The 12,618-nt window shown below is 68.5% G+C and overlaps 2 protein-coding genes across 2 annotated transcripts; both read right to left on the bottom strand.

The window, feature by feature from the left end:
• Positions 1 to 468: 468 nt before the first annotated feature.
• On the bottom strand, positions 469 to 4,988 carry CRABP2 (cellular retinoic acid binding protein 2). The gene is made up of 4 exons (XM_065653773.1): positions 4,835 to 4,988; positions 2,358 to 2,536; positions 1,312 to 1,428; positions 469 to 1,193 (listed from the first exon to the last, which is right to left on the bottom strand). Exons 1-4 carry the CDS (start codon positions 4,902 to 4,904, stop codon positions 1,143 to 1,145), a joined length of 417 nt encoding a protein of 138 aa, XP_065509845.1. The 5' UTR covers positions 4,905 to 4,988; the 3' UTR covers positions 469 to 1,142.
• Positions 4,989 to 8,647: 3,659 nt separating this feature from the next.
• ISG20L2 (interferon stimulated exonuclease gene 20 like 2) lies at positions 8,648 to 12,324 on the bottom strand. Its single transcript, XM_065653594.1, has 3 exons — positions 11,621 to 12,324; positions 10,055 to 10,255; positions 8,648 to 9,484 (listed from the first exon to the last, which is right to left on the bottom strand). The coding sequence occupies exons 1-3, from the start codon at positions 12,161 to 12,163 to the stop codon at positions 9,371 to 9,373; spliced, it is 858 nt and encodes a 285-aa protein (XP_065509666.1). The 5' UTR covers positions 12,164 to 12,324; the 3' UTR covers positions 8,648 to 9,370.
• Between the last annotated feature and the right edge of the window lie 294 nt (positions 12,325 to 12,618).

The following is a 12,618-nucleotide window of genomic DNA, read 5'->3' as shown; positions in this document are numbered from 1 at the left end:
ACCTCCCCTGCACCCCTAAACCCTCCCCTGCACCCCCGACCCTCCCCTGCACCCAGGAGCCGGGGTGAGAGCCCACGCCTCCTCCCTGGGGGTAGTTGATACCACCTTAATCAGGAAAATCAGCAGGCAGCACCCCAACGAGCAGCACCAGGACCCGCATCCCGGCGGGCAGCACCCCAGGGTGCCACAGCCCCTCCAGCCGAGCTGGGAAGAGGGTCTGTCCCCCTTGCACCGGAGCTGATGCTGAGCCCGAAGCAGGAGCTGCGTCCTTGCCCCACAACACCCTCCCTGCCCCACGGCGCCTTCCCTGCCCCACGGCTGCCCCACGGCTGCCCCTTGCTTCCCACGCTGGGATGTGTCAACCCGGCCGCCGCCTTCGCCCCCGGCCCCTTGCGCAACGGCTGCGGTGCCGGATCCACATGAGGGCGAGCGGGGACGGGAGGGGACAGGGACACCCGTGGGGGTCACAGGACATTTATTGAAAGGAGGGAGGTGACAGGGATGATCCCGGGGGGGTTCGGACCCTGGGTGGGGGGTTTGGACCTGAAGCTGCACGGCCGCAGGGGCAGCAGGTTGGGGTGGTTTGGTGTTTCTTTCTGACACCATATTCACAAATAAATACTGGGGAGGGGGAGAGCAAGCGCAGCCCCGGGCAGGGTGAGGGCCAGGGGCTGCATTAAAAAAAAAAAAAAAAAAAAAACCAAAAAAAACCCCCACAATCAACCTCAGGCTGAACCAAAACCAGTTAAAACCAACGCACAGGCCCAGGGAGGGGCTGCGTTACCCCCCGCCGCGGCCCCGGCGCCTCTCCAAAAACCGGGCGCTTTGTCCGCAGCGAGAGCGGCAGCAGAACGGGGCGAGAACATGAGATTTTTCCTGCCCCTGGAGACACCCTGTGCCACGGGGCGGGGGGCAAAACAGCTGCATTAACCACCCTCCCAACCCCCCCCCCAAAAAAAAAAGGCCGATGTACGGAGCATCTTCCTGGAGCGCACCGGGGGGGTGCAGCCCTCTCCCCACAGCAATGGGGGGACATGGGGTAGGATGGAGAGGACACAGGGTGGGTAAAGGGGGGCAGGGGGGCACACGGGGCCGGTGCTGGCTGGGGAGGGGACGGCGGCGGGGGCAGCGGGATGGGGGTGTCACTCCCGGACGTACACCCTGGTGCAGACGACGTCGTCGGCCGTCATGGTCTGCAAGGAGGAGCAAGGTCACGGTCACGGTCACGACCCCCTCCCCACCCTGGGGAGCTTCCCAGCATGCACTGGGGCACAGACACCCCCCCAGCGCTCCCACCCCCCCGGTCCTCACCAGGATGAGCTCCCCGTCGTTGGTCAACTCCCGGGACCAGCCCGTCTTGGGCCCTTCGCCCTTCAGCAGCCGCTGCTCACACACCATCTTGTTCTCGCTCTCCCACTTGGCCAAACTCTGGGGGAGGTTGGGGGGGGTGAGGGTGACGCTGGGGAGGGGGGAAAAGCCCTGGGGAAGACCCCGAGCAGCCCCCGCCAGGCAGGACCATCCATCACCGCCACCGAGAGATGGATGGAGCCATTTGTTCCCCAGCCCTGACGGTCGCCCGGGCTCATCTGTCACCTGGGGGTGTGCAGGGAGGGGGCGCAGGGGGAGAAGGACCAGCCCTCCGCTCACAGGGGAAAGCGCGCGCAGCTGCGTGTGTGCAAACCATGTGTGTACAGGCACTGACAGGGGCGCGTGTGCATGCACACTTGTGCACATACATGCATTCAATGTGTGTGTGCAGGCACGAACACGGCTGTGCACGCATGCAAAATATATGTGCAGGCACAAACATGAGTGTGCATGCATTCATGCAAAATGTATGTGCAGGGACTGACAGGTGTGCATGCACACTTGTGCACGCATGCAAAATGCAAGCACAGGCACAAACGTGTGCATGCACACTTGTACAGACGCATGCAAAATGCGAGCACAGGCACAAACGTGTGCATGCACACTTGTGCACGCATGCAAAATGCGAGCACAGGCACAAACGTGTGCATGCACACTTGTGCAGACGCATGCAAAATGCGAGCACAGGCACAAACGTGTGCATGCACACTTGTGCAGACGTATGCAAAATGCGAGCACAGGCACAAACGTGTGCATGCACACTTGTGCACGCATGCAAAATGCATGTGCAGGCACAGACGTGCCAACATGTACACGCACATGCGCGTGCACACGAGTGCTGCTGCTCTCGTGCAGAAGCTGTGTGCATACAAACACACGTGGGCACACCTGCATCCCTGTGCACACCCGCCTGTGTGCACACACATGCGTGAACGAGCTCTCTCGCCCTCACGCGCGGGCTCTGGACCAGCCCCCCGTGGCCCCCCCACCTTGCAGGGCCGCCCGTCCACCGTCTGCTCCTCAAACTCCTCCCCGATGCTGAAGCTGATCTCGGTGGTGCGGACGGTGGTGGAGGTTTTGATGTAGAACTTCTCCCCGTCCTGTTTGATCTCCACCGCCGGCTTCGAGGCGGCCGCCACCGCGATCTTCCTCAGCATCACGTTGACACCTGGGGAAGGGGACGGTGGCATCGAGATCCCCCCCAGCTGCGGCATCCCCAGCGTGGGGGGAACCAGAGCTGCCCCTTCGCTGCGGGGTGAGCGGGGAGGTTAAGTGGCTCTTGGGGCAGGACGTGGCCCCCGCTCCCCCGGGAGCCCCTTTCAAAGCCCAGGGCCCCCCCGAGCCCCCGGCGCTGCCACCTTGTCGGCTGAATTGGTTGCAGCTGGCGGGGCCGGCGGCGCGAGGCTGCGGCGAACACCCGGTGCCGTCACCCCCACCGTGGGGTACGCGGCTGGGGGGGGACAGGGTGACCATGGTGGGGGGGACATGGCCACAGCCCCCCCCCAGTCATCTGTGACACATCTCAGGGGGACCCCAACAACGCGGGCAACTCAGAACAACCCATGGGGGATGCATAACCCCCCCTCCCCGTGTGTCACATCTGGGCCACATCTGGCTCTCGTTACCTGCCGGAGAGGGGGGGCCGATGCCGGGGCCGCTCCGGATGCGCCCGGGGGTGACGGGGAGGGTGCACAGGCTCACCCGGCGCGGGGTGACCGCGGGGACAAGGCGCCAGCTCCGGGCTCGCCCAGGGCGCAGCTTCACGCCCGGTGACCTGTGTGTCCCCCCCAGCGTCCCCCCCGCCAACCGCAGGGCAGCTGGGGCTTTGTCCCCGCTCCCGGAGGCGGCTCATCCATCACGTCCCCGAGCCCCCGCCTGTCACCGGGGCCAGCCCAGCTCCTCGGGGAGCTGCTCTTTGGGGACATTGTTCCCGTGTCACCCTCTGGCAGCTGAAAGCCAGCGCTCCCGGGAGAGGGGTCGTGCCCTGGCCCCCCCCACCGTGCCCCCAGAGAGGGTCCCTGCAGAAAAGGGCTCTCCCAGCACAGGGACAGGGGGACACAGGCAGTCCCAGTGGGACACGGGTGGGATGCGGGTGCTCCAAGAGCATCCTCAGGACGGGGGGCAGGGAGGCCCAGGAGCTGAACCCTCCTGCAGCGGGGACAGACACGTCCCCACGGCCTGGCCCCCCCCAGGATGCTGCTGCTCACTGGGCGGTGGGGTCCCCACAGCCCCCCCAAGTCCCTTTCCTCCCCTGACACACACCTGGGGGTGCCCAAAATTCATCCCCAGGCAGACACAGCCCCGCACGTCCCCTACACGATGCTCGGGGCGGGGGACACCAGAAGAAACTCCCCCCAAAGCAGCAAAAGCCAAGGGGGGGGGAGCACGATGCAGCCAGACTTGGGGTCTCAAGCTGATCCCTCTCCCTCCCAGCCCCCCCGCACAGGAGGGTCTGGAGGTATCGGCTTCGCCCAAAGCTGCTGAAAGGCTGGGGGGACCGGGGGGGGGCGCGAAGGGCAGGAGCCCCCGCCCGCTCCGTGGGAAAGGCCAAGCGCTCGCTGCGCTGGCAGATTGATTTTCCTGCTGAGGTTTTTCCGAGCGAGTTTCACTGGTGGGGCTGGAGGGGGGAGAGGGGGCGAGGCGGGGGGAGAGGGGAATGAAATCCAAGAAAGTGATAATTATCCTGAAATATTTGTTACGTATCCCCTAACCTGGAAAATATTCTACTCCGGCAGCTCCCCGGCCAGCGAGGAGGGTCAGGCGGAGGGGAGCGGGGGGGGTGCAGTGGGGCTGGCGCTGGCCCTGCCCAAAGCCGTGGGGACCCCCACTGCCTGTGCCCCCCAACTTCCCCCCCCAGCGATAGGTCCTGGCCCCCCTGAGCACCCCCCGCACCGCCTGAACACCCACAGCACCGGTGGATGGGACCCGGAATGATCCCGGTGGGGACGGCGCACCCATGGGTCCCGTTTGGGCTGGTTTTGGGGACACCAGCCGTACCCAGGGGTCAATGTCCCGGTGGGGCAGGTGAGTTGTGTCCCCCCCCCGCCCCACCTCCCCGGGTGCCTTCAGAGTGCTGGGGGATAGAAGCACTTGGTGCAAAAGGGACCGTGACGGTGACAGGGTCCTGGAGGGAGAGTTTGGAGGTGTCTGCATTTGGGGAGGCCCCCGTGGCAGGGAAACTGAGGCAGACAGGAGGGGCGCCCGCAGGGACGGCGGGGGCTAAGGCAGCGTTGGACCCCCCGGGGCAGGACACGCTGCCCAGCGCCCCCCCGCACCCCCCCGTGCCTCAGTTTCCCCCTTGGGGAAGAAACACCGAGGGCTTTGTGAGCTGGCCGTGAAATGGGGGAACGGGGTGGGGGACCCATCTGGAGACCCCCCCACGAGGCGGTAGGAGGGTTTTGGGGGCAGGACGCCCCCCCCGGGAATTGGGGGGGGACCCTGGGTGAGGAGCGGGACTCGCACTCACCCAACGCCTTCAGCAGCTCCTCGAAGTTTTCCGAGCTCTTCATCTTCCAGTTCCCGGAGAAGTTCGGCATCGCTGCTGCCGGGACCGAGTGGGGACCGACCGACCGACCGACCGACCGACCGACCGACCGCACCCGCCGCACCGGCACCAGCACCGGCCCCGCCGCGATCCCGCCCCGGCCCGGCCCGCCGGTTTTATTGCCGGGCTGGTACCTCCCCCTCCGCCCCCCGCTCGGCCCCGCTGCCGGGGGCTCCGCGCTCACCTGCGGGGCTGCGCACCGGATGGGGGCGGGGGGGGCGTCCCCCCCTCCCGAGCCCCCCAGCACCCCGCGGGGTCACACCCGCCGGGCCGCGCTGCCCCGAGGGGTCGGGCTGGAGGCACCTCCGCTGTTCGCACCCCGCTAACCTGCCCGCACCCCCGAACTGCCCACGGCCCCCTCTCCGAGCCGCCTGCACCTTCGCAGCCTGCCCGCACCCCCCAAACTGCCCGCACCCCCCCCCTCAAGTGGCCCACGTCGCCCCGAGCTTCCTGTATCCCCCCAATCTCCCTGCCCCCCCTGAACCGCTCACTGCCCCTTCCCCGAGCTCCCTGTGCCCCCCGGAGTTGCTCACATCGCCCCGAGCTGCCTGCACCCCCCCCGAGCTCCCTGTGCCCCCTGGAGTTGCTCACATCACCCTGAGCTGCCTGCACCCCCCCCGAGCTCCCCGTGCCCCCCGGAGTTGCTCACATCCCCCCGAGCTGCCTGCACCCCCCCCCCCCGAGCTCCCTGTGCCCCCCGGAGTTGCTCACATCGCCCCGAGCTGCCTGCACCCCCCCCCCCGAGCTCCTTGTGCCCCCCGGAGTTGCTCACATCGCCCCGAGCTGCCTGCACCCCCCTCCAAGTTCCCTGCACCACCCCGAGCTCCCGCACCCCCTCAATCTCCCCGCACCCCCCGGGCAGGGAACGGGGACTGCGGCACCCCCGGGGTTGCGGGGGGGCTGCGGGAGCTTTGCTTTGGCTGCGGGCCTGGGGGATAAACAGGATTAACCCCCCGAGGAATCGGGCCGGGGAAAGGGGGGGGTGAATGATTTGCTGGGGTTTCCCCCCCCCCGCAACAGCCGGAGAAGGTCCCGGCGGGGCAGGTTGTGCCCAGAGCCGGCGGGGGGGTGCGAGAAACGGCGGTTCTGGTTCCTTGGCAGCTCGGACGTGGCAGGAGGGAGATTCCTGCGGCGGTTTGGGGTGGGGACACTCCCCCCCCCAGCTGCCGTGTGTCTCCCCCCCACCCCGCCACATCCCTCCTCGCCCCCAAAGCTCCGGCTGCGATGCGGCTGAGCCAAGTCCCGGCTTGTAGCGAGTCCCTAATCCCCCGAAAAACAGGAATGATAACAAAGGGCTGCGACAGCCCGGCGGGACCGGACGGGACGGGGAACAGGGCTGGGGGACGGGGCTGGGGGGACGGGGCTGGGGACAGGGCAGGGGGGACGGGGATGGGGGGACAGGGATGGGGACGGGGATGGGGGGACAGGGATGGGGACAGGGCTGGGGGGACGGGGATGGGGACAAGGATGGGGACAGGGCTGGGGGGACGGGGATGGGGACAGGGATGGGGGGACAGGGATGGGGACAGGGCTGGGGGGACGGGGATGGGGACAGGGCTGGGGGTTAGGGCTGGGGGGACAGGACAGGGGGGACAGGGATTGGGACAGGGCTGGGGGGACGGGGATGGGGGGACAGGGCTGGGGGGACGGGGATGGGGACAGGGCTGGGGGGACGGGGATGGGGGGACAGGGCTGGGGGGACAGGGATGGGGACAGGGCTGGGGGGACGGGGATGGGGACAGGGATGGGGGGACGGGGATGGGGGGACAGGGATGGGGACAGGGCTGGGGGGACAGGACAGGGGGGACAGGGATGGGGACAGGGCTGGGGGTTAAGGCTGGGGGGACAGGACAGGGGGGACAGGGATGGGGACAGGGCTGGGGGGACGGGGATGGGGGGACAGGGATGGGGACAGGGCTGGGGGGACAGGACAGGGGGGACAGGGATGGGGACAGGGCTGAGGGGACAGGGATGGGGACAGGGCTGGGAGGACAGGGATGGGGGGACAGGGCTGGGGGGACAGGGATGGGGACAGGGATGGGGGGACGGGGATGGGGGGACAGGGCTGAGGGGACAGGGATGGGGACAGGGCTGGGGGGACGGGGATGGGGGGACGGGGATGGGGGGACAGGGCTGGGGGGACAGGGATGGGGACAGGGCCGGGACACGGTGGTCTCTACAAAGCCCTGCAGAGCCGGGGGGCTCGGGGAGGGGGTGCAGGGGAAGGGTTCCCCCCCACCCCTTCATCCCAGGGGGGGCAGGAGCCGTGTGACCCCCCCATGACGGTGACGCGGGGCAGGAGAAACGGGGGAAGGGTCTGGGGGGGGGACAGAGCCCCTGGACCTGCCCGCACCGCCCCCCCCCAGGGCATCCCCATCCCCTCCGGGGCTGTTTCTGACCCCCCCCCGCCCCAAGCAGGATGAGCTGCGAAAATCCTCACAAACTGCAGAAATTTGGAGCGTAGAGACCTGTGCCCCCCCCGGACCCCCCGCGGGTCCCTCCAAATGGCCCAGAGCCCCCCGTGGCGGGGGGGGGGACGTGGCTGCTCGGGGCCGTTGCCCCCCCGGGGCACCCGCACCCCCCGGGTTGCAAAGAAGCCGGAGGCCACCGGGGGCTCGTTTCCGTCCCCCCCCCGCCCCAAACCTCCCAGTGCATTGACAGAGCGGCTGGGGGGGCCCAGCAAGGGGCAGGGGGTCCCAACACGAGGGGGGTGTCCCCTCCACCCCCAGCCCTGCAAATCCATCTCAGCTGGGGGGGGGGGGGGGCAGCGCCCCCCGGGCCACGGAAATGAAACGCGACCGTGACCCCGACAGCGGGGGGGGGGGGGCACGTGTGTCCCCCCAGCCCCGGGACCACCCACCGCACCCCGACCCGCGGCCGGGGGGCGGGGGTCCCAGGGCGGAAGCGAAGCCCCCCTGGCCCCCCCCATGTTCCGCCGAGCCGGGGCCGGCGCCTGCTTCTCATTTCCAGAGACATAAAAACAATTTAACGACCGGACATTTATTACTCGCCCCCCCTCAACCCCCCCCGTTAATCGCTTCCAAACCCGAGCCAGACACAAAGGCTCCGGCTTCTCCCCTGCGCTCGCACCTTCCTGCGGATTTTAGGGCTGGAACAGCTTTTCCAGCCCCCCCCGGGCGGCAGGACGGGCACGCACACGGGATTGGGGGGCGAGCGCGGCAAAGCTGCCCCCCAAAACCAGCCCAGGCCCAGGGGATGCTCAGGCACCCCCACCCGGCACGCCAAACCCACATTTTTGTGGTTTAACCCCAAAGAGAGGACCCAGATTTTTGTGGTGTAACCCCAAAGGGGAACAGCCCCCCCCGCTGTGGGGGCTCAGGGTGGAGGCGCGGGGGGTGTCCCCCAAAACTCCCCCTTGGGCTCCCATTGGGGCCGGGAGCTGAGCACAGACTCGTAAAATGTGACACACACCGGGGGGGTTCGGGACTGTCACCGTCCCCCCGCCACTGGGCCACATCCATCCCGGCGCGGGGGGGAACCCCCACGGCTCAGCACTGTCACCGCTCCCGATGACGCAGGACTCGGCCATTTCAGCCGCCCTGTCCCCTCGGTGTCACCACGGGGGGGACCAGCAGCTCCCTGTCCCCTCCCCGGTGTAACTGAAGGGGGTGAGGCCCCCCCCGTGCCGCCGGCTCTGCGTTACCTGGCTCGAGGAGGAGGAGGAGGACGAAGGGTCACCAGGAGGCAGAGGGTCCCCAGCCCCACTGAAAGGGCTCATTAATCATTTCTTTTTAATTAAAGTTTTGTACATAACCATTTCACTTCAAAGCAGCCCCGCCTGGGGCAGGCTGAGAACTTGGGGCACGTTCAGCAGTTCACGGAACGACCCCCACGCCGGTGTGTGCGGGGCGGGGGGACACTTGCGAAGGGCACGGTGTCCCCAGGCGCAGGCGGATGGGGTGACACCGGTGTGTCCCCCCCGCTGTGCCCGGGCTCGTCCCGGCCCCCGCACTCACAGCGGCGCTTACACAACGAGGAAGATGGAGCCGAATCACCGAGGTGGGGCTGGGGATTTCTCGGCAGGATCACCGGGCGCTGCCCCCCCCGGTTCCTGCACCAGCAGAGGTAGTTTTGCAAGATGGGAAGAACCACGGTGGGGGGGAAGGAACCTGCCCCGGGCACCAATTCCCCCCACAAGTGACTGGATTTGCACCCAGAGCCGCAGCCCTGCGGCATTACCGGCACCTCCGGCTGTTCTGGGGGGGGCACAGCACCTGAGAGACCCCTCGAGGAAGGCACGGGGTAGCCCCAACTCTCCCCCACGTCCCCAGGAGAGGACGGGGCCAAACGGCAGCGGCGGAACAAGGCACTTCGGGGACACCAGGACGAGGCTCGGTGCTGCCTGGCTCCGCGATCCCACTGTCCGGCTGTCTGTCTGCGGACAGACAGCAGCCCCAGGGCGCTCCCTGCTCTCCAGCCCTGTTTTGGGGTGCGGGGTCACTCCTGCTCGGGGTTCAGCAGCAGGTGTTGCTCCCACTCCGCCTCCACCACCTTGTAGAGCTCCATGGTGGCCCGGGCGTCCTCCACCGAGGAGTGGCCGCTCTTCCCAACCTGGGGGGGACAGAGACAGGGGGTGGGGACAGCCCGAGGCACCATGGTGACACAAAGCCCCATGACACTGGAGGGGCTGAGAGGAGGGGGCTGGTGTCTGGGAAGGGGAAACTGAGGCACGGGGCTGCCTTGCTCCAGGACTGGTGACAGCGGCTGAACTCAGGGCACTCTGGGCACAGGATGGTGCAGGAGCCAATGACAGGACAAGGGGCAATGGGTGCAAACTGGAACACAGGAGGTTCCGCTTGAATAGGAGAAGAAACTTGTTCGCGGTGAGGGTGCCAGAGCCTGGCCCAGGCTGCCCAGGGAGGTTGTGGAGTCTCCTTCTCTGCAGACATTCCAACCCGCCTGGACACCTTCCTGTGTAACCTCAGCTGGGTGTTCCTGCTCTGGCGGGGGGGTTGCACTGGATGAGCTTTCGAGGTCCCTTCCGACCCCTGACATTCTGGGATTCTGTGCGATTCTGTGATTTCCCCAGAGCAGGGGAAACAGGGGGCTCCCCACAGTGCTCCCCAGCTCTGGGGGAACACGAGGAGCCCCCGGCTGAGGTTGAGGATGTGGCCGCGATACCTGGATGTCCTTGTGCAGCAGCTCCTTGACCAGGCGCTTGAGCGAGATGGCCACGTTCTCAGGGAAGCCGCCCCTGCGGTTGAGGAGGGGGATTTTGGAGGTGTCCCGCGTCAGCGCTTTGGGGTGAAAGTACTTGAGCGCCTTGAAGTCATTGTAGATGGCGTGGCCGACCACGACCTTCCCCGCGAGGATGCGCAGGATCTGAGGAGCGAGGATGGAGAGGAGGTGAAGAGCAGGACCGGGTCACCCTCCCGCACCGGAGCTGTGACAGCAGAGGTGTGGGGCTGCCCCACGGCCCCACGGGGAGACGCAGGTTGAGGCCGAACGGGAGCAGCATGGGGAGATGTTCCCTCTGCTGCAGAGCCCATACGGGGACACAGGTGGCTCCTGTCCCCTTGTCCCCCACAGACAGCTGCTGTCCCCACAGGCAACAGCCCCTGTCCCCAGAGAGGGCCCCCTGTCCCCATAGGCAGCCCCTTGTCCCCTGCAAGCAGGTCCCTGTCCCCACTGCCAGCCTCCTTGTCCCCACAGGCAGAATGGGGAGACGCTCCCTCTATTGCAGAGGCCACACGGGGACACAGGTGGCTCCTGTCCCCACAGGCAGAAGCCCCTTGTCCCCACAGATGGCCCCCAGTCCCCACAGAGGGCACCCAGTCCCCATAGGCAGCCACTGTCCCTGCAAGCAACCCCCTGTCCCCACAGACAGCCCCTTGTCCCCACAGGCAACCCCTTGTCCCCATGGGCAGTCCCTTGTCCCCTGCAAGCAGGTCCTTGTCCCCACTGCCAGCCTCCTTGTCCCTCATAGGCAGCCACTGTCCCCACAGGCACCATGGAGAGACGCTCCCTCTGCTGCAGAGGCCACATGGGGACACAGGTGGCTCCTGTCCCCACAGGCAGGTCCCCGTCCCAGCAGGCAGCCTCTTGTCCCCATAGGCAGCTACTGTCCCTGCAAGCAGCTCCCTGTCCCCACATGCAGCCCCTTGTCCCCATATAAAGCCTCTTGTCCTCACAGACAGCCCCCAGTCCCCGTGGCAGCCCCTAACCCCACAAGCAGTCCCTGTCCCCACAGCCTGACAAACCCCACAAACGGCCCCAAAATCCCCCCAAGCAGACGCACTGGCCCCGTGTCCCTCCCCCCGTGCCCCCCTGTCCCGTGTCCCCAAAATCCCCCCAAGCAGACGCACCGGCCCCGTGTCCCTCCCTCTGTGTCCCTTCCCCCTTGCCCCCCTGTCCCATGTCCCCCTGTCCTGTGTTCCCAAAATCCCCCCAAGCAGACGCGCCGGCCCCGTGTCCCCCCGTCCCGTGTCCCTCCATCCCGTGTGCCCTCCCCGTGTCCCCCCTTCCCCGTGTCCCCCCACCCCGTGTGCCCTCCCTGTGTCCCCCCGTCCCGTGTCCCCCCGTCCCGTGTGCCCTCCCCGTGTCCCCCTTCCCCGTGTCCCCCCGTCCCGTGTGCCCTCCCCATGTCCCCCCGTCCCGTGTCCCCCTTCCCCGTGTCCCCCCGTCCCGTGTCCCCCCGTCCCGTGTCCCCCGCCCCAGCCGGATCCCCCCCGGGGGACACACACGCACCTCCCGCTGGGCGCTGCCGAACGGGACGGCGTTCAGCATGTGCTGCCGGCGGATGCCGCTCCAGCGGGTCCGGTAATCCACGATGGGCGCCGCGGGCCGCACGTACCGGTCGTACAGAACGTCCCCCCCGTAGCCCACGATGCTGCAGCGGGCGAGGGCGCTGGTGCGCCCGCCGGGCCCGGTCCCGACCATCTCACAGTCGATGGCCACCAGCTTGGGGGGCGCCGGGGGGGCCCGGGGGGCTCGTCCCTTGGCCGCGGGTTTCGGTTTCGGTTTCGGATCCGCCGGTTCGGGGCCGTTCGCTTTGGCCCGGGGGGGGTTCGGCTTCCCCGCGTTCCCCCCGCGCCTCCCGCCCCGCGGGCCCGGCTGCCGCTGGGCGCCCCGCCCGGGCGGCGCTTGTGCCGGGAGCTGCTTCTGCCGCAACGCCCCCCGCCGCTCCAGCGCCCGCCGCCGCCGCACGAAGCTCCGGTGCTTCCGGTTACCGGGCTCCTTCCGGGGCCGCTCGGAGGCGGCGAAATCCACGTTGAGGATCAGCTCGGCCATGGCGGGCCCGGCGGCGGCGGGGGGGCCGCGACAGACCCCCCCGGGACCCGCCGCCCCCCGCCGCTCGGCCCGGAAGCGGAAGTTGCCCCCGCGGCGGAGCGGCACGTGGCCGGCCCGGCCGGTGGTGACGTAAAACACCCGCGCCGCGGCGGGCGGTGGCGGCGGCCCCGCGCGTGCGCCCTGGGGCGGGAACGCGGAAGCGCCGGGCGGTGAGTGGCGCGCGCGGCCGCTCTGGCCCGCGGCGGGGGCGGCTCTATGGCCCCGGGGGTGCTGACGGCGGGGGTGACGTCACGGCTCGTGAGCCCGGGAGGTGCCGGGGGGGGGGGGGGTGTGCTCGAGCCTCGCGGTGACGTCGTGGCCTGATGACGTCATGGCTGTGGGAGGGGCCAATTGCATCGCCGGGTGGTGCTGTGGCCTGGTGACGTCATGGCCGGCAGGGGCGGGACTTGCATTCC

This window comes from Caloenas nicobarica, chromosome 31, assembly GCF_036013445.1.
Source record: "Caloenas nicobarica isolate bCalNic1 chromosome 31, bCalNic1.hap1, whole genome shotgun sequence".
Classification (NCBI taxonomy): Eukaryota; Metazoa; Chordata; class Aves; order Columbiformes; family Columbidae; genus Caloenas; species Caloenas nicobarica.
The sequence above is the reverse complement of the archived record's forward strand: the minus strand, read 5'-3'. Positions and strand labels throughout refer to the sequence as shown.

Coding starts and splice junctions, on each gene's coding strand:
- CRABP2 (XM_065653773.1), bottom strand. CDS start 4,904: ATGCCGAACTTCTCCGGGAACTGGAAGATGAAGAGCTCGGAAAACTTC. Junction 2,537..4,834: donor GGAGCTGCTGAAGGCGTTGG/GTGAGTGCGAGT, acceptor CCCCTTCCCCAG/GTGTCAACGTGATGCTGAGG. Junction 1,429..2,357: donor TGGACGGGCGGCCCTGCAAG/GTGGGGGGGCCA, acceptor AACCTCCCCCAG/AGTTTGGCCAAGTGGGAGAG.
- ISG20L2 (XM_065653594.1), bottom strand. CDS start 12,163: ATGGCCGAGCTGATCCTCAACGTGGATTTCGCCGCCTCCGAGCGGCCC. Junction 10,256..11,620: donor TCGGCAGCGCCCAGCGGGAG/GTGCGTGTGTGT, acceptor CTCGCTCCTCAG/ATCCTGCGCATCCTCGCGGG. Junction 9,485..10,054: donor TGCTGCACAAGGACATCCAG/GTATCGCGGCCA, acceptor TGTCCCCCCCAG/GTTGGGAAGAGCGGCCACTC.